The 21,140-nt window shown below is 43.9% G+C and overlaps 1 protein-coding gene across 1 annotated transcript in view; it reads right to left on the bottom strand.

Moving 5' to 3' along the window:
- The window catches only part of geminin (geminin DNA replication inhibitor), a 34,403-nt gene extending 17,917 nt beyond the window's left edge, over positions 1 to 16,486 (bottom strand). Inside the window, exons 1-5 of the mRNA XM_075684052.1 lie at positions 16,267 to 16,486; positions 16,103 to 16,201; positions 15,948 to 16,035; positions 15,713 to 15,795; positions 15,568 to 15,657 (exon numbers count right to left, since the gene is read on the bottom strand). Coding sequence (XP_075540167.1) covers positions 15,568 to 15,657; positions 15,713 to 15,795; positions 15,948 to 16,035; positions 16,103 to 16,201; positions 16,267 to 16,284 — 378 coding nt within the window. The 5' untranslated portion in view covers positions 16,285 to 16,486. The remainder of the gene's footprint in view (positions 1 to 15,567; positions 15,658 to 15,712; positions 15,796 to 15,947; positions 16,036 to 16,102; positions 16,202 to 16,266) is intronic.
- Positions 16,487 to 21,140: the final 4,654 nt, after the last annotated feature.

The following is a 21,140-nucleotide window of genomic DNA, read 5'->3' as shown; positions in this document are numbered from 1 at the left end:
TACAAAGCACATCCAATCTTTCCAAATACCCTTGTCTTTGAGCATCCTGTTCTTTCTCTGGGATAGTGAGCCGTTTGCGCCCAGGAGTATTTCTCCGGCGGTGTTCCGTGAACAAAGGTGCCGAAGTGACTCTGCACACTCTCACCCTCAAGGCGACTATGAGCACTCTGACTGGAAGTGGTGTGACCGCGGATTTTCCTGGCATAGGAATCTAGGGAGAACAGAAAGGTTGAAAGCAGACATCTTTGGTGTGCTAGTGCTCTGATGTGTGCTCGCCAGAAAGATGTAGCCTTTCGAAATGTAGCTTATGCTACAAGAACGATGTACTGCGCTTCGTACTCCGGCCAGTACGACTACTTTTTGTTCTACGTAAATAAGTTTGCCTTTCCAATGTAAATAAACCCCCTCGTTCCTTATCCTCTCGACCTCATGCTCTTCACTAAAGAAGCAACCCTCTTCAAGAAAACTTGGACGACGGCGTGGGCCTGCTTAGCCTCTGTGCGACGCCCCGTCAGCGTGGTTCAGCTACCTGTTACGAGATGCACTGGCCGTGTGAGCTAGAGAACGGCCCTCATTGAGACACCAAACTCTGAGGCCACAACTCCCGGCTCCTACAATGCCTAGCCTATGTTACAGCTAGTGGGGGTCCAATTCTGCAATCATGCTCGCTTCCTACTCATAGGGGGCCTGCTTGCTTGGCAGAAGGCACTAGGGTAAAGAAACGAACCTCCTGCTGGAGACTGCCTTGCACTCCTTGAGCCCGGCTCAATCTTTTGCCCTTGCACTAGCTATGTAGACGGACACATTCTGCCCTGTTCAAATATCTGTCATGCTGCCTAAGTCTCTTCAAGCCATTTTTTGACCATACATGTTCAGTGCAGGAGATGGTATCAAGGAGGGAGACATGGCCAAGCAAGCGTAAGATTTTTGAAACATATTGTGCATTTGTAAGCCTTGCAACTCTTGATGAGCACCAGTTCCGAGTTTGATAAACTATACCTATTATGGCACAGTGAGCTCTCCCTAACACGATCATTCCAGCTCGGATGAACAAACGTACAGCCAAGCTACACCTCTCTGAATGCTGCACCCAAGGCTCAATTTAGCTCTGATTTCATCATGCATGGCACCACAATGGTGCCATCTGCGCACGCGACACATGCATGGTACAGTAATGGCTTCTTTCCTCTGCACAAAGATGCCAAAGTGCATGGGAAGTATGGTTGTAAAGATATAAGTGATAATGCTATAACATGTGTTCATTACATTGGTTTTAGCAAGCGATGCCCTCTGACCGTCTTTAAAGACATTTCACAACAATATAACCAATCTTCTTTTGTTCAGTATTTCTGCATCGAGGTGATGGGTCCTCTCGAAGCCTAAAGTTGTCATCCTGAAAGTGTCTTCAAAAGATTGCTGGTTATTTCATTTCGAAGTCTGTCAGTAGTCTCACTTTCAGGTTAGATAATGCCAAATACAACCAAATTTGATGGCCTGCTTCTATTTTCCTAAGTTATTGATTTATTGAGCCATGTAGCTCACGTTACGTTTTAGTGGAAATACCTTCTCTTTGTCGTATTTTCTAGATGTGCAAGCTTGTCTAGCTAAGCTGCTGTGTGGCTACTAAACATTTAGTGGCCTTTTTGTTTTCTTCTTTACTAGTGTTTACATCAGAGGAGAGATGCTGGCAGAATTCGCGGAAAGGAATAAGCTGTCAATAAAGAACACCTTCTTCAGGAAGCGTAGCAACAGAAAGTGGACCTGGAAGAGTCCTAATGGTGAAACAAGAAATGAAATAAATTTCATACCCTTTTGCCGATCCCAGCATAGTGCAGGATGTTGAAATGTTAGGTGAAGTGCAGTAATCATCGGTTAGTAACGTATAGGATTCACCTCAATCTTAAGATAAAGAGTAAAATTTGTCAGGAGGAAACAGGTCAACCTAGATGCAGTAAGGGTAAAAGCAGACCAATTCAGGCTCTTCTTGCAAACAAATATGCAGCCTTAGAACAGAGATTTGAAGATGATATAGAGGTAATGAATGAAACCGTAACTAGACTGGCTTCAGAACCAGCTATAGAAGTGGGAGGTAAGGCACCAAGGCAACCAGTAGGCATGCTCTCCCAAGTAACAAAGGACCTAATAAAGAAACAACAAAGAATGAAAGTGGCCAACTCAAGAGATAAGATAAAATTCAATGAACTGTCAAAACTAATCAACAAGGAGAAAATAAGGGATATTAGAAATTATGTGAGAAAGACTGAGGAAGCAGTAAAATATGGACATAAGTGAGAAGAAAGCTTGGCATAGGACGAACCAAGATCTATGGACTGAAAGATAAGCAGGGTAATGTCATCGGCAATCTCGAAGGTATAGTAAAAGCAGCGGAAGAATTCTATACTAACCTGTACGGTACCCAGAGGAGCCGTGATACCTCCATTCGAAGTAGTGATGAACAAGTTACAGAGAATCCTTCCATAACTAGCGATGCAGGTAGAAGGGCTTTGCAAGACATGGAATGGGGAAAGGCGGCAGGAGAAGGTGGAATAAGAGTCGATTTAATCAAAGATGGGGGACACATAATGCTTAAAAAACTGGTGACCCTCCATACGAACTGTCCATTGACTAAAACGGTCCAAGAGAACTGGAAGAATGCCAACATTATACTAATCCACAAAAAGGGAGACGTTAAAGAATTGAAAAATTATAGGCCCTGTTACGTTTCGCCTCCGACGTGCGGTATAGCCGGCGCAGATGCAACGGACGCCGGGGCTTCATTCACAGCGGCGGACATTTTGGCCAGTTCAGCGCTGCCCCAACGCCTCCTGCTAAGTGCGTCCAGGCATGTTTCAATGCCACGTGTCTTTGTGTGTGTGTGTGTGTGTGTGTGTGTGTGTGTGTGTGTGTTTGTGTGTGTGTGTTTGTGTGTGTGTGTTTGTGTGTGTGTGTGTGTGTGTGCATGTTGGTGCCCACACTTGTCAAAACGCGGCAGCCGGGGAGAGGAGCTCCCCAACTGTGAAGCGAGGAGGTCTGACCGGCGCCGGCCCGGCGGATACTTGTCGCGACGTGTTCCGTGTGCCGCCGTCACGGGCGCTTCTTCCGAGCCGTTCCTTTTTTGCCCTCGACTCTGGTAGTATAAAGGCAGCTGCCCCCGGATGCCGGAGAGGCTTCGATTTCTTCCGTCGAGTAACGTGGTCTCCCGTTTCTCCACTTCGGTCGACCTGACCGGCCGCTCTTTTGCGATGCGAGAATAAACAAGTTGTTCTGTTGGCAGTCGACTCATCCTTTGCCAGGACCTTCGAATGCTTCCAGCTGGCCCCAGGCCGCCAGGCCAACGCTACCCTTGGGGCTTGCGACCCAGTTGCAACAGCCCGTTAGCTTACTCTCAGTATTATATAATATATTCAGCAAGATAATTTCCAACAGAACAAGGGCAACACGGGACTTTAGTCAACCAAGGGAACAGGCTGGCTTCAGGAAGGGATACTCTACAATGGATCACATCCATGTCATTAATCAGGTAATCAAGCAACCTGCAGAACATAGTCAGCCTCTCTATATGGTTTTGATAGATTACGAAAAAGCATTTGATTCTGTAGAGATACCAGCAGTCATAGAGGAATTACGTAATCAAGGAGTACAGGAGGCTTACGTACATATCTTTGAAAATATCTACAGAGATTCTACAGCTACCTTATCAAAACATCTTTCTGGGGCGAGTTGGTGCATACTTGATTTGAAAATTATAACAGCAACCACAAAAGAGCAAGGACAAGACCCAAGCCCTTGTGTCTCGTCCTCGTTCTTTTGTGGTTGCATGTGTTAGTGCTGTTATAATTTTCAAATCACAGCTACCTTAATCCTTCACAAGTAGGAACATACCTATAAAGAAAGGGGTTAGACAAGGAGACAATCTCTTCAATGCTACTCACTACATGCTTGGAAGAAGTATTCAACTGGGATACATAGCGCAAGAAAGACACAGGGACAAGCAGGTACACGGGACGGACGTGGAGAGCATCGCAATAGATGGGCATCTGGCTGCACATTGTAGAAAATGTGATGCGAAGGCACCATGCTTCCCTCTCCTAAAACAAGCTGTTGTTGTCTATCCCCACAGGAATAAGATTACGAGGAAAATTGTCGAAGCAGCTGAGATAGCCAGAGCAGGTGACGATTGCATTAGCACGCCGTCTATGCTTTTATCAAAGAAAGAGCTTGAATTTTTTGGTTTAGTAGTCACATGACTGCTTTTCCTCCTTCCCTTCTGTGTGTCTATTTCAGTGGCGTCCCAGTGAGTATTATATGTTCACCAGCTGCAATAAATCAATTGTTGAAAGTACTAGCGCCAGTCCCGTGTACCTGCTTGTCCCTGTGTCTTTCTTGTGCTATGTATCCCAGTTCGTATGTATCCCACCAACACACCCAAACTTCTTCCCTGCTGAAGTACTCAAGCTTTTAAACTGGCTTAGGAGTGAAGATCAATGATGAATCTCAGCAACCTTCGGTTTGCAGATGACACTGTCCTGTTCTGTAACACAGGAGACGAGTTACAACAAATGTTTGAGAACATCAACAGAGAGAGTGTAAGAGTGGAGCGGAATATTATTATGCAGGAGACAAAGATAATGATGAATAGCCGGGCAAGGCGACAAGAGTTCAGGATCACCAGTCAGCCTCTAGAGTGTCAAGGAGTGTGTTTACCTCACTGGGAACCCTGGTCATGAGAAGGTAACTTTCAGAAGAATAAAAATGGGCTGTAGCACATACTGCAGACACTGTCAGCTCCTGACTGGAAGCTTATCATTATCATTGAAAAGAAAGATGTACAATCAGTGCATTTTACCGGTGCTGACATACAGCGCAGAAACTTGGATACTGACAAAGAAGCTTGAGAACAAGTTAAGGACTGCACAAAGAGCGATGGAACAAAGAATGTTAGGCATAACGTTAAGAGACAGAAAGAGAGCGGTTTGGATCAGAGAGCAAATGGGGATAGCCGATACTGTATTCTAATTGACATTAAGACAAAAAAATGGAGCTGGGCATGTCATGTAATGTGTAGGTTAGATAACAGGTGGACCATTAAGGTTACAGAATAGGTGCCAAGAGAAGGGAAGCCCAGTCAAGGACTGCAGAAGACTAGGTGGGGCGATTAAATTAGGAAATTCGCGGGCGCTAGTTGGAATTGGTTGGCACAGGACAGGGGTAACTGGAGATCACAGGGATAGGCGTTCGTCCTGCAGTGGACATAAGATAGGCTGATGATGAGATTAGAGGCAACACATAGGATCTCTGACAAAAGCAGGCATGTTAAATTCAGTATTGCTTAGGATATCACCAGCCAGCAATAATAACGTATTTACTCAAATCTAACGCGCACCTTTTTTCTGATAAAACGGTTAAAAAATTGCATGCGCGTTAGAATCGAGTATGACCCTAAATCCCCGTTAACATATTGCCATCAGAATTCAAAAATGGCCGCCTTGTATGTGCTTTTAGCCTAGCTGCCGTAGCTTCCTCCATGTGCATATCTCCATGTTGTACATGTAACCAGCCACTGGTGTGACCTAGTATACCGGCTGTCTTCCCGTTTTCTGCGTTAATTCAATCAGCATGGAAGTGCCGCCTGTGAAGACTCGCCGAGTCCACCACGATGACGCATTTAAAAGGAAAGTTATTATGTGCACGGAGACGGGCGGAAAGTGGGCTGCATCACAGGCGTTCGGAGTTCCTGAAACTGCATGCGGGACTGCTGCAAACAGAAGGAGAATATTTTCACCAGCAAAGCCACAAGGAATGGTTTCAGTGGACCGAAGCAGGGTCGCTTTGCCGAAATAGAAGAGCTGCTCGCAGAATATGTGCAAGAGCAGCGAGCGGCACAGCGGCCTGTGATGACCGATGCTGGAAGCGTCTACACCAATGCTGGAAGCGTCTACCATGAGATGCACATGTCTGCAGGCGAGTGAGAAGACACCAAATGATCTTTTGAAGGCAGCATACATGTACAGCATACATTTTCTGATCCAGTGGTGCCATGCCTTGTCCAGAGGTTGGTTGATAGAGAAGATAATTTTATGGCTTCAGCCTGTGTGCACAAGATGGCTTGAAATAGCAATAAAAATTAACCAACCACAGAAATTTTATGTCTTGTTGATCAGGACAGGGGAACTTCAGATGTAGCTTGGGTCATGTCATCTAGCACTTTGCCTGAAGAACATGCCATGGGAACTGTTCTCTTATTTGGACGAGTATAGAATTGCCATCGACTCCAACAAATGCCTCCTAGGAGCAGCAGAAGCAATTTTTTTGCATCACATGTGATGGTATACAACCACTAGGTTGGTTGCATACTGTCGCACATATGCACTCTCAAAAAGAGAGAGAGAGAGAGAGAGAGATAGAGAGAGAGAGAGAGAGAGAGAAAGAAAAATTACTTCTGCCACTCTAAATAAAGCATTGTCGAGGTCGATGACAATTCCATATTCGTCTAGCTAAGAGAGCAGTTGCCATGGCACATTGTTCATGCGAAGTGCTAGAGACCAAGTTGCCATCGAAGTGTGCACAGTAGAAACCGAAACCTCACATCATCTCGATGAACCACTGGAGAGTATGCAATGTATTCTGCAGTTCAAAGGGCATTGTGGCACACTAAATAAACCCAAAGGGTGGTGCGACTGCTGTCTTTGGAATGCTGGCCTTTTCGGCAGTTGATGTGCTTTGATGAGGTCTGTTTCGGAGGAGACTGTGGCTCCAGTGCAGCATTCTGATAAAGCCATGCAGGTGGGATAGCAGTGATAGTATTTCATTGTTGACGTTGTCGCTGAACCAGTGCCAGCCACGTGGGGCAGACTTAGGGAATAGCAGGGATGACCACAGACTAGGGCACAAAATGTTGAGCTTAAGCATGTGCTCAGTGTCTCATGTGGCAGGGAATGAGGACAGGCATGAACTGGTGGTCCCAATGTCACAGGTCCCGCTGTGGTTGACGAGGAGCGTGGTGTTCACGAGAGACATTTGGCAGGTAAAACCAACATGTCCCTGAAGTTAGGGTGAACATTCATTTTTCTGGTCAAAGCAGCATTGACGTCAGCGTTGGCTGTGATGCCATGGATGCTCAAGTGCATTTTAGCATCTTGTAGCCGGGAATCCTGCTAGTCTATAAGAAGCCCGAAGTGGCAAAGAAAGTCTCCTTCAAAGATCCATAGTGAACATCCATTGGAAGATTCGACGCATGCCAAAATGTATGTCCGTATGTTGCAATTTGTGTGGCACTCATGGCTTCCACATAGTAAGTAGAATGGCATTGGCGATCTGCACTCGACACCGGAATTGCACTAACTTTGGCACTGGTGTCCACCAGAAAACAGGTTTTTGGCACTTTGCTCAACACGTAACAATACTGGAAGACCCAACACGTGCGAGTCGGTGATAAGTGAAGCTTTCTGTGATGTTTGCTGAAATGACTTCACTTCCGCGTAGCTGAACGCACCTTGCTAATTGAAAGCCACTGTGCCATTTTGTTCCCTTCACCTGTTTCCACTCTGGATCACTTCTGTTGCCAACTTCTTCAATTCTCGCCTCTTGCAGAGCTTTTCCATTCGGGCACCTACACAGTGTCACATACCTATTCTGGGGATTGGACAAGAATGTCCCAGTCGTGCATGCTCAACTGCACATACCCAGTTGTACAAGGTGTCTATTTGTGCAAATACCCGGTGGCATGTGGGTTTTTAAAACAACTATGTGATGCCTCACTTCACTAGCTTAGAATGTGCTGAGCGGTGTTTTTGAGCAACTTATTTCTAGCATTCTGTGAGAAAATTGTGCGCAATCAACGTGAAGATTAGGTATAGCACGAATATATGTGGATGATTACTTAGTGTTACTAGAAGAAAGATTCACTTACTTCTGTATCTTTACAGAAACGGTGACAAGAGCAAAAGGCACCGAGGCCTGACAGAGGCTTCTGCTCTGTTAAAATTTTGGCAACAGTGAATAGTTTACATGTAGCAAAAAAATGAATACAACATCATCGTTTTAAGATATTATAACAGAAAAAAATAGCATTGTCAACTAGCATATTACAATGATAAACAACTACTAGAATTGAAATTATTGGTTGTCTTAGGACAAGTGATTTACAGTTACTATATTACATACACTCAACACAAACATAGCAAAATAAATTACAAATTGTCAATATAATATCCAGCAAGTAACATCATACAGATTGCAGGTCCTTAAACAGCATGAAGAACTTATATAAAATATAAATATCAAGGAACAGCAATTAACAATCTAGTAATTACAACAAACTTTGAATATATAATGGGAAGTAAAAAGAGTCAGTTATATTACATTTCATTTTCAATTAACAAGAACTTGAAAGATTTCTTAGCATATTGCATTCTGTAGTTCCTAGATGATTCAACAATGCGGGATTTGATAAGTCGCATGTCTGCCATAATTGGTTCTCGCCCACGTTACTCGAATAGCTTGCCTACGTAGTGGATACCGATTTTGCGATTGTGACCTGTGTAAATCAAAAGGTTCATTAGCTTTTATATGTTGTAATAAGTTATAATAATAAATTTGGAAGGCCTTTAGTAGTTCATATTTGATAAACAAAGGCTCTGTGCTCAAGTGTTGCAGCCTTCCTCGATAATTTTCGAAAACTCTCAGCACTCTCTTTTGTAATACAATAAGTTTCTTGCAATACAATAGCTTTCATTGATTACGAGAAAGCGTTTGATTCTGTTGAAACCTCAGCAGTCATGGAGGCATTACGGAATCAGGGTGTAGACGAGCCGCATGTAAAAATACTGAAAGATATCTATAGCGGCTCCACAGCCACTGTAGTCCTCCATAAAAAAAGCAACAAAATCTCAATAAAAAATGGTGTCAGGCAGGGAGGCACGGTCTCTCCAATGGTATTCACAGCATGTTGACAGGAGTGATTGAGAGACCTGGATTGGGAAGAATTGGGGATAAAAGTTAATGGAGACTACCTTAATAACTTGCGGTTCGCCGATGATATTGCCTTGCTTAGTAACTCAGGGGACGAATTGCAATGCATGCTCACTGACCTGGAGAGGCAAAGCAGAAGAGTGGGTCTAAAAATTTATCTGCAGAAAACTAAAGTAATGTTTAACAGTCTCTGAAGAGAACAGCAATTTACAATAGGTAGCGAGGCACTGGAAGTGGTAAGGGAATACATCTACTTAGGGCAGGTAGTGATGGCGGATCTGGATCATAAGACTGAAATAATCAGAAAAATAAGAATGGGCTGGGGTGCGTTTGGCAGGCATTCTCAGATCATGAACAGCAGGTTGCCATTATCCCTCAAGAGAAAAGTGTATAATAGCTGTGTCTTACCAGTACTCGCCTACGGGGCAGAAACCTGGAGGCTTACGAAAAGGGTTCTACTTAAATTGAAGACGACGCAACAAGCTATGGAAAGAAGAACAACGGATGTAACGCTAAGGGATAAGAAAAGAGCAGATGGGTGAGGGAACAAACGCGAGTTAATGACATCTTAGTTGAAATCAAGAAAAAGAAATGGGGGGGGGGGGGCATGGGCAGGACATGTAATGAGGAGGGAAGATAACCGATGGTCATTAAGAGTTACAGAATGGATTCCAAGGGAAGGGAAGCGTAGCAGGGGGCGACAGAAAGTTAGGTGGGCAGATGAGATTAAGAAGTTTGCAGGGACGACATGGCCACAATTAGTACATGACCGGGGTTGTTGGAGAAGTATTGGAGAGGCCTTTGCCCTGCAGTGGGCGTAACCAGGCTGATGATGATGAAGTTTCTTGCAATTCTGCGTATATGTAGTGCACCATACTAATATACAATATACAATGGGAAAGCCTAGAGTAAAATAATGAATAATATAGGACACTTTTTAACCGAACAGGTATAATGTCACTTACTTTAAAGAAACAACCTGTAACTTTGCTAAACTCAGCTGGAAGGTTAACAACATGGGTATTCCATGATAGGTCCTCTCTGAACCACACACCAAGAAACTGGTGAGCTTGTACCTGTTCCAGTTCAGCCCCACGGAATTTAATTGTTATACTGCGACAATGAATACCCAGCTTCTAGAGCATTTGCTGTTTATTCAGAGTTTCATAATCACCTCCAGCCTGTAATACTTAACACATGAAGCGCTTGCTAATGGGGCATTAGGTTCTTAGACTTCACTTTACATTTTTCAAAAAAAAAAAAAAAAAATGAGTGGGTGTTGTGAGCCGAGGGGAAATAGGCCCATTCTCCCATGTACATTAGCACATTCTAAGCTAGTAAAGTGAGGCATCATACATTTGGTGTTCTAAAACCACCCTTAAGAATTTCTGCTGGCACTTGGCTCAATAAAGCTCTGACAATCAAGTTTCGCGTCTTATGGATCCCATTTCCCATGTACATTAGCACATTCTAAGGTAGTAAAGTGAGGCATCATACATTTGGTGCTTTAAAACCACCCTTTACTGCCACTTGGCTCAAAAAAGCTCCGACAATTAAGTTTTGCATTTTATGGACCCCATTTATCATGTGCATGTGGCCGTAGCAGGCAGCATGCTGAAAAAATGCAGTAACGTCAGTGAAGTTATATCGATCAGACGAAAAGAGAAAAAGAAACCTATCATTATGAACATTGTGCTGCACATTCAGCAGATAAGCCGCAGTCTGAAGAAAATCGCAAAACAAGATGGCGTCAATAGTGTTTTGTATTCCCTCGAAACTGTTAGGTCTGTAGGCGGGAGTGAACACTGTTATTCAGATGCCTTGTTCATGCAATAAAAATTATGCGGACCCCACAGCCTGTATGAATTGGTGCACACGAAGGTTTCATGAGCTCGCGAGGCAATATGGTGCACTGCGACAAGACTCACTGCATTGACAAATGAGTCCCTCAGCAACCACTGTGGGCCTTGCAGTGAAAGCAGAACTTTTACTGAGTGTTAAGACATGTTGAATCACTAGACACAACATGTCTGACATTGTATAAGTGTGCCAAAGTACAATGAGAGATGTGTGCTGAATTTCGGTAGCAAACACATCTTGCAACTTCTGCAAGTCAGTCAAAACATGGGCACACCCACTGTTTATAAGTAAATTGCTGCTATGCAACGCGTCTAACATGCCAAGCATTTCATAACACTGGATTGCACAAGGAACATTCATAAAGGTGTTTTATTTCGCCTTTTAGGCATGTATCCATGGCCTGATAGTTAGAGTATCAGGCATTTCTGTGGGGGAAATGGGGTTGGAAACTACCAACCATCGGAAATCCCATTGCTTTATATATATGCACGTGTCAAGGTGCCTCTCAAGGTCACAAACCGAGACACATACATACAAACAAAAAGTAGGGGGAAGTGGCAAATAAAGCTTGAAAAAGCATCAAGAATCGTTCACAAGTATAGAAGTTGTATGGAAGGAGGTGTATATTCTGCATACTTTACTTGAAGTACCAAAAACACGAGGTCAGAGGAAAGGAAGACCAGACAGGGTGAGCGCTCGTCCTGTCTGGTCTTCCTTTCCTTTGTCCCAGTGTTTTTCGCACTTTGTATTCAGTCTTACAAACGGCCAAATTTTTTTTTATTGCGTTTTACGTGCCAAAACCACTTTCTGATTATGAGGCACGCCGTAGTGGAGGACTCTGGAAATTTCGACCACCTGGGGTTCTTTAACGTGCACCTAAATCTAAGCACACGGGTGTTTTCGCATTTCGCCCCCATCGAAATGCGGCCGCCATGGCCGGGATTCGATCCCGCGACCTCGTGCTCAGCAGCCCAACACCATAGCCACTGAGCAACCACGGCGGGTGGCCAAATTTCAGCTCTTATAGTATATTCTTATAGTATGTTGACCAGATTGGCAGATGCCTTAGTGAAAGATCAAGGGTACACCATAATAACGTCAGCAAACCTATCATGTCAGTTCATCTTGCCGAACTTCGTGCGGTCTTTGGATGTAAACTTTAGTTCTATAACGCACAAGTGCTCACAATGGATGCTGGTCAGCTGACAAGAGAGATTATGGAAGCAGAAAGAATTAAAAACAGAGGTTATCACTGTGTGAGCCGGTCTGCCTCAATGTCAAAAGCAGAAATTCAGTTTCTTTCTTGATAGTAGTCTATGACACATGGGTTGTAGTGCTTGTGCAACAATATGTATTTTGATCATGTGCAATAAGCCTTAAGTTTTGCTATTTTCCTGATGTTCTGTGTGTTTTATTTAAGCTACACTGTACCTGGCACATTTATTTTACCTGCACCCCACAGTGGTACTAATAGGGCCACTACTGGTTGCCAGAGGCAATACCAAGACTTGGTTGCACCTGAACCATGAGCATGTTTCACTCAAGAACGGAACCTACTGATGGTCACTTTTTGCACAACAGGCGGCAATCTTTTTTTCACTCTGGTCTCTATTGTGGATGGAAACCTGTCTTTGTTGATGAAGCAGCATCTCCTGGTGTCACAGACAGAAGGTACTACTGCTGGCCATGCATTAAGTAGAAGATGTTGCTCAGTGTTCAGGACTAGTGGGTACTTATTAGCGTGACATGCTAACAAAGACTTAGTAGGAGGTCTGCGCAATCCAAGTTGGTTAAAAGAGGAATAGCCACCAACTGCCTTGAATCTGCGCTTATGATGTCGCGTCCTCACGCCATGCAGGCTAGTTTCAATAATCAAGTGGCGAGGCTAATTTCAGCAGGCCACTTACGCTCTGTTACAGAAGCGGTCTCAGATACCCTCCTCTAAAAGTTAAAGGGCACCAAGCAAAAAGTGATGAGCTCTGTCCAAGGATGTAAGCCTTCTGTGGTGTTGTAGGTCCACAAGTTATCCCACAACCTTAAAAAAGCTGTAAATAGGTACAAAGTGCAAATAGCCAGTTGTTTTCTCAGTGCCACGCAAGTTCAATCAATCAATCAATCAATCAATCAATCAATCAATCAATCAATCAATCAATCAATCAATCAATCAATCAAGTTTTATTTTCGCCGCATACAATACATTGTTACTGCGAAAATAGGGGCCAGAGAAAAAAGCTGCATCTGTGCAGCTTGACTAAGCTCTAGCCACCCGTACAACAGCAGTGACACGACGATTTATTATCTTGATTCAGTTATATAAACACATCAGCAAATAAACGATCAGGCAGTCCGATCACAAATGACAGTTACAAGAACAATTAGAAGCATAAGCAGTTTCAATACAGTCAAACAAACAGGTCAAATAAGGTTTTGTTAGTAAGGGCCAGAACGTTCACACCTTTCCGGTCTAGCTCATTTAGTGTAGTTGCCAGGGCGTAGTCAAGTTTTTCTTTCCCATAATGGGTGCGCGAGGAGGGAACGTAGTATGACGGTTGATATCGGAATGGGTAGGAAATTGTACTTTTCCTGAGATTTGATAATTCTTGGAATAGTTCCGCCCTACCTAATGTGGCGTTTTTATAGGTTCTTAATAACTTGTATTTGTATACATTGTGGATTTTTAGAATTTTATGTTTGTGAAAGAGTGGTTCTGTGTGTTCTAAGAACGAGGAATTTTCTATTGATCTAAGTGCTTTTTTCTGAATAAGGAAGAGTGTCTGCAAGTTCAATGCTGTCGTGTTTCCCCATATTAGCATGCAGTAATGTAAGTGAGAGTTAAAGAGTGCAAAATATAACATCTTTTTAATGCTGACTGGAAAAGTACGACGGTTCTGGCTTAATACACTGGCGGCTCTACTTAATTTTGGTAATAAAGTTTTCACATGTTCATTCCAAGACATGTTTTCTGAAAAAATGACACCTAGAATTTTAACAAACTTTTCTATTTTAATTTTGAATGGCCTGAGAGCAATATGGTCATCTATATTTTCTAAGGTACCTGGGGTGCGAAACAACACACAACTTAGTTTTTGACTCATTAAGAATGAGCCTATTGTTCTGGCACCAAATCAGTAAGTTGTGACAGAATGCACTTCCCTTTTGTCTTACAGTATCAATGTTTCTTCCCTTAACGAGCACCGAGCAATCATCGGCATAAATAACATATCTAAAATCCTCATATATTTTTACAATGTCATTAATATAGAAAAGAAAGAGAATTGGTTAGCTGGGCTATGTCCATGCATCAGCGGTGTTGACAGGCAGCTCGAAACAAACGCACCAGACCTTGCATAAAACGTGTGACTGGCATTGTATATGAAATTTCGCCATCGTGTAAGACCTATGTAGGTAGAAGTGGATGCTGCATCAACAATCAAGAATGGGAGCATAAGTATCATTAAAGAGCAATGGCAATGCACACTTACCTGCACACTGCATTGCGTGCAAGTGTGGGCCGCAGCTTTGCGAGATAAGAATACTGAGCAAAAGTAGTGACACGCTGGCATAAGAAATGTTGGAGCCTTTCCATATTAAGAAAAAGAGGCATGAACTGCATTTGTGGTAAGTCTGTTTGTCTCTTCAGAAATGAGTTTCAACTGCTTGACAAAATGCCGTGGCTTTTTAACGCGATTGCTGCACCCATGTGCAGGTAGGTGTTGCATTGCTGCGACTTCACTCTGCAAATAAACAGCTAAAGTTTAACGCTCTTTCTTAACCTTTGTTTCCACGTCATGCTAGTAAGTACCCCCTGGCTTACTTATGCAAAGCTCATGCATTTACAATCTCAATACAGGAGGAATGTGCTGGTCTGGGCTGGTTGGTACATCATTAGGATGGGAACAAACAGCAGTTGGACGGGATGAAGTGAGGATGACAGACAAGACACAGATCGGTACCTTGTCTGTCGTCCTCACTTCGTCCCATCAAAGCACTGTTTGTTCCAGTCTCAACCAAGGAGCATGTTGCACAACCTACAAGAATTGCCAGAAACCGTGTGCCATTTTGTCCAATATTTCCCACATGCAATGTTTCCCCGAGACTGTTGCGAGGTTCCACAGTAGCACTGTGGTTCACACCAGCCTTGTAGATGGCAATCTTATCATCTTGTGGTGTAGCTACAGGAGTGTGCATGCTCACTTGAAAGAGTGGTGCACTCTCCATGCACACGATGCTGCATGCCTTGTCATGAAGCAGATGAGCAGAGTGACTCAGCAATATTTGGTGACTTGATGTAGGAGACAAATAAAACTATGGCCCCATTTTCTTCAAGGTGGCAGACCCACAGGGCTTCAATGGAAAGTGCTAACTTCTTGCTAGACTACATTAGGCGCTTGCATAATAACTGCCTTCTGTCTCATGATCTTCAGATGGAAATTGTTTGTGAACAAATCACAAAACCTCAGAACAATAGAGCAGTTCAGCAAAGTGACGTTGCAAGAACATTTGTAAAATGTCAACGAGTACTGTGCTAGATATCACACAGCTGGCAGAGCAATGGCTAAGTCAGGTGGCTGTGGTTTCGGGTGCAATGTAGAGAGAAGCTCTCATTCAACTTCAAAGCTCCCTTTTTGACACACACACAAACAGAAGTCATTTGTTGGACTATGCTACATTCAAGCGGATTCTAGCTTACAGCAACCGTACTTCACGTAAACGAAGAAACCACGTGATGCAACTCGCCTTTAAGAGCTCGGCCAAGGGAAGTGCCTGGTCGGCGATGGTCTGTAGGTGTCTGTTTTCGGCAGTCAGGAGCTCCAACTTCTCGTGAAGCTGCGAGTACACGGAATGTTTGGCTTACGTGGCAAAGTGGCGGCAAGCGTGTTACCTGCTCGTTCTCTTTGAGGGCCTTCTCGAGTGCGATGCGCCTTTGTTCGGCAAGTTCCTTCCAGTATTGGGCCGGCACGCGTTCTGCAGGAGGAACGGCAGTGAGTCCCTCACAAACGGGACACACTAAGTCCGACAGTACGTAAGCGAAAACAAAACATTAACGGAATTGGGTCTAACTCTTAACCTATGTAAATAAAAGCCCACACACGAGGCTGCATAAATGTTGGAAGTACCATTGGCCATCAAATCGTAGGCGTCGCACGATTCCGGTGGAACATGGACTTTTCCGCTAGTTGGAAGATTCTCGGGGTCTGCAGGATTCTGGTTCAGAAGAAGCGCATGTGACATCACTGCAAAACGAATTCAAGAATGTGCACGTCCTACTTACTTTCAGACGACTGATGCACATCATGCCATTGGCTACTGAAATCCCTTTTCGATTAGCTGCTGTAGGCTGCACTTCGCTCAGCGCTTTTCGTTTCAAACCCTGCAACACAAATTTTAAGCAGTAAGAATGGGGACCTCCTTTTGGAAGGCTGTCCGCTCACGAACCCTGCTTGTCGCCTTCATTCTTGTAGCCGAAAACACCGCAGTTACTCGTACAAGCAGGTGCCGTAAAGCAGTCACTGGTCACTCTATGACATTACGCGGGCTATCTCCATTTGCAAACCTAGATGGATGAGTGGATAAGTGACTATAGGTGGATATATATATATAATGTGAGTAATCTTCCGAAAGGATGGTAGTAAGTGCCACCAAACAACGTCCATTTCAGAGTTTCACAGCTCCCCATTCTGGCTCCCATACATTCGCCGACGATCTGGCATGCACAGAAGTTATATAGGAAGCCAGTGATAGGAGGCTACGCCACTGACGCAACTCGCGTGCGTCTAAATTCCGTACAGAAATCCTTCACGTGACCTCATCCTAGGTGCCTAGGGACAGGATCGTTTAGGGATTTTTGAAGGCGCGATAGTGGCGCCGAGAGACGCCGTGGCGTGTTCGTCCTCGGCGTGATCGTAGTCTGGACCGCGCGTTGTTCAACATTGCTCATGTGATTGTGGTTGCCTTGCTTGTGTGTTGGTTGTAGGTAGCCTCGGTAGCTCTGGCAGTACAGAATCTGCGTTGTGTGACCCGTGCTTCCTTGAGAACTCGGCCGTGGTGACAATTGAAATGGCGAAGTGGCAGCGAAGTTCTGCGAACCGCGATGTGGCGTCGCCGTGTCCGACTTTGCTTAACGAACATCGAGGGATGTGCTGCTCGCTACAAGTCATGCAAATGCGACTGCGTCGACCGCCCACTGTTCAGCGCAGAATGTGTGTTTCGTGTGCTGTGCATGAAACGAGTGGTGCAGCCGTGCAGCGGGGGTGGTGGAGGAGCAGAGTGACTTAGGTGCTCCATTGGTGCGTTCACTGATATGTGCTTCCGTTTTGGTCTCATTAGCGGCTGCCCTGGGATTGTGGTGTGCTCCTTGCCTAGTATGAAGTTTACGATGCTAACACACAGCATGTTCACGTTTTTCCGTGCTATATGTCATTTGCATGACGACCGAGTGGAAAACGAGGCATATGTCTGTGTTCTTTGCGTTTTTGTGTTGTAAATTACTTTCTATTGTGGAAGTTCTGGCAGTCTTATTACGCGAGGAGTACGAACGTAAACATATGAACATACTTCTGTGTGCCTGAAATTTTGAATTACTAATAATACCCTTTACGGCTAATAAGTGGGCTACACAGCCTGTGTGACCAGACTCTAGACCAGACTCCAGACTGATGCATGGTGCGCGTTTATTTCTGTACTGTTGTAAAAAACCATAGTTCAGCACAATGTGTTGGCGGGCTAGTTGGTGCGGATCCATAAATACTTCGTTTAGCGCAAAACAACGGACACAAGAAAAGGCGACAGGACAAGGTGCTACTCTCAACTGACATCATTTTATTGCGTCACTCCTTTATAGACAGCAGAAACTAGAGGAACATGCGAAGTGAGCACCGTATGCAGGAACCACCAACATCCGATCACAAGAGCGCACTCATGCGACAGCATCTAAAAAATCATATTCAGCACTGTACAAGTTTAAAGAAGGCACACTAATGCACTGTGACCCTAATGACTGTATGAAGAATGCTTCCGATAACTCTCGGGCGGTCGTATCGCGGCTCTTTTTCAAAATCGTTGTATCACGAAACATGGGTTTGCATTTGCATATCTTACAATGTTGAGCCAAATGGGAACCTGTGCCTATTGGTATGGATCGCTCATGCTCTCTAAGGCGCTCGTTGGGCTGAAGTATAGCACGGAACCAAGAATTCCTGCACATGAGCTACTGGCCTTGAACAGGCGCATCGCAAGGAAAGCAGGACCAGAGGATCAGGAGCGATGCCTTCTTGATGGAGTGGATTGTCTTCGTAGGACCGTCACCAGGAACGCACCACCTTTGACAGCTGTGATCAAGAGAGCAGTATCATTCTTTAGAGACAATGAACTTCGGTTGTTACTGAGTGACAAAGAGGGCGGTTTCATGATAGCTCCGTCTGCTGTCTTCAACAAAAAAGCCATTCAGGCTGTCGACAAGAACTTCATTCTGGCAAACGAAAAAGCTCAGAAGGTAAAGCGCAAAGCCATTTCTTTGTTGGAAAATATAGGCCTCACCAAGATTGTGAAAGATGTAAAACAATGTAAGGGGCTCGCTCTAGATGTTTTTTTCACTGCAAAAACGCATAAATGAGATGTGCATTTCCGTACAATAGTGAGTGACAACAACTGTTGGCAGGTTTTGGTTAGCCACTTTTTGCAAAAACAGTTGAAGCATTTAACTATTGACGATCCTTACGGCATAAAGAATTCTTTCGATGTTGTTTCCTTTCTGGAAGACAACCTTTCAGTAGCCGACATTTTTTCTGTTGACGTTGAAGATCTTTATTATTCAATACCACACAATGAGCTGTTTCGCAGTGTGATGATGTGCATCGAAGAAAGTGGCGAGGTAGCTTTTCGCAATGCGACCGGGTTGTCCTCGGAAAGATTTATGTCCCTTCTTGAATTTTATTTAAGTGCAACTTTTATCTGGTTCGACAATAAGCTTTTTATTCAGAAAAATGGTGTGTGTATTGGTTCTTGTGTGGCGCCTGCTCTTTGTAATATATTTTTATCGTCTGTCGACCGCGCTCTTGAGAGTTCTTTAAACAATGACTCAGTTCAAATTTTTAGATATGTTGACGATTTTCTTGTTGTGATAAAACGGACTAACAACGAATGCTCCGTTACGGTAGCTGACATTTTAACTCTGTTCAATGACAATGGCAAAGGTTTAACTTTCACACATGAGCTATCTAGGGACGGTAAACTCCAGTTTTTAGATTTGCAGCTACACTTACACGCAGGTCACACCTGTTGGATGTACTCTCCACGTGCACGCAAGGAACTTTTGCCTTACGCGTCTGCGCACTCAAAGATCGTGAAACGTGCCATTGCTCTGATGTGTCTTGAATCTTCGCTAATGAAATCTTGCCATCACTCTGCGAACCAGAGCTTCAATGCACAGTTAAATAGGCTACAGGCTGCGGGATACCCAAGTGTGGTGGTGACGTCAGGCTCAGAGGTATTGCTTCAGAAACTGAAAGGGAAGCGGCACAAAAATAATTGTAGTACACAAAAGAGGCCTGAAGTTGTGCCGTATTGCCATAGAGTGGCTCACAATCTAAAGAATGTCGCCACTAGATACCAAATTCCGATAGTGTTTTCTGCTCCTCAGAAACTGTCATTGTTGTGCAGCCATATTTCTAAAACAAATAAAAAACCAGATTGTGAAAAGAACCACGCGAAGTTTGTAGATTGCAGTGTTGGTGTGGTTTATAAGATTCCGTTGTCATGTGGCAAAGTGTATGTAGGGCAGTCAGGCCACTGTGTTAACGAGCGCCTTAGAGAGCATGAGCGATCCATACCAATAGGCACAGGTTCCCATTTGGCTCAACATTGTAAGATATGCAAATGCAAACCCGTGTTTCGTGATACAACGATTTTGAAAAAGAGCCGCGATACGACCGCCCGAGAGTTATCGGAAGCATTCTTCATACAGTCATTAGGGTCACAGTGCACTAGTGTGCCTTCTTTAAACTTGTACAGTGCTGAATATGATTTTTTAGATGCTGTCGCATGAGTGCGCTCTTGTGATCAGATGTTGGTGGTTCCTGCATACGGTGCTCACTTCGCATGTTCCTCTAGTTTCTGCTGTCTGTAAAGGAGTGATGCAATAAAATAATGTCAGTTGAGAGTAGCGCCTTGTCCTGTCGCCTTTTCTTGTGTCCGTTGTTTTGCGCTAAACGAAGTATTTATGTAAAAAACCACTTGTTTATTCACTGCTTCTTCGCCGCAGTACATTTTAGTTACGCGGTGAAGCATACTAAAAGTGGGAGGGGGCCGCTATCACCCAGCATAGTATGTTCACTTAGGCGACCTGAGAGGCGGCGGGTGCGCGTGTGTATAATTAAAGAACTCTTAATATGTCCAGTGACAGTGGCCCCTTTCTACTTTTAGTATGCTTCACCGCAGTACAATTATTAGGTTTCACTGCAAAACATCAGTGTATTGCGAGAAAGGTAATCTTAAAAAGCCCAATTATGCAACGTTTATTTTGTGGCTTGCTACACCACACTACAGGGGTGGAAATAAGCATCGTGCAGTAAAGCATACTAAAAGTGAAAGTGCACATAGGTTTACACTGTGCTCATTATTTTCAATTGTGATATAATTTGCAAGTGCATTGGTGCTCGTGGTAAGCTTCATTGACAATTCTTCGTACATAACAAATGCATATTGCAGGGAAGCTTACTAAAACACATTCACAATTATGGAAACGCATTATTCACCTTCAGTGCAGGAGCACAATCCGTACTCATGCCCATACTTTTGGCTGGACTGCACATAATCTTTGAGAATTGATTCGTTGTTCATAAGTGCACTGGTACTTTAGTCTAAACTGGAGGGCTGAAGTTGATATGGAAGCACAATATTTATTAAGGGGACAAGATTTTACTAAGACAGTTGCAGCAGAGCGTTTTTTTTTTCTTCCAGGCACCTTTTCTACTAGAAGCTTTCATTAAAGTGTTTGAAGCCTCTTTGAGCCAGCACATGATGTATATAAATATCAGACATTGATTGAGCTTGGGAACATCACCTGTGCTCTCTGCAGTAAGCTGTGCACTGCATAAGTTCATGCCTATCTATAGTAAAAAAATGCAGCACGACCAGACAAAATGAAAAAAAGGGGTGCGCTGCACCAATACTAAGTGTTAAATGGTGCTTTCTCCTTTCCCTTGAGTTTTCTGTTTTTGTGCTTTTTATTATGGATCCTCCACAGTAGCCACGCAAGTGCCGAAGTTGAGCTTGTTGATTTTGAGGCCTCATGGTTATTACTAACAGAACAA

This window comes from Dermacentor variabilis, chromosome 3 (genome assembly GCF_050947875.1).
Source record: "Dermacentor variabilis isolate Ectoservices chromosome 3, ASM5094787v1, whole genome shotgun sequence".
Taxonomy (NCBI): Eukaryota; Metazoa; Arthropoda; class Arachnida; order Ixodida; family Ixodidae; genus Dermacentor; species Dermacentor variabilis.
The sequence above is the reverse complement of the archived record's forward strand: the minus strand, read 5'-3'. Positions and strand labels throughout refer to the sequence as shown.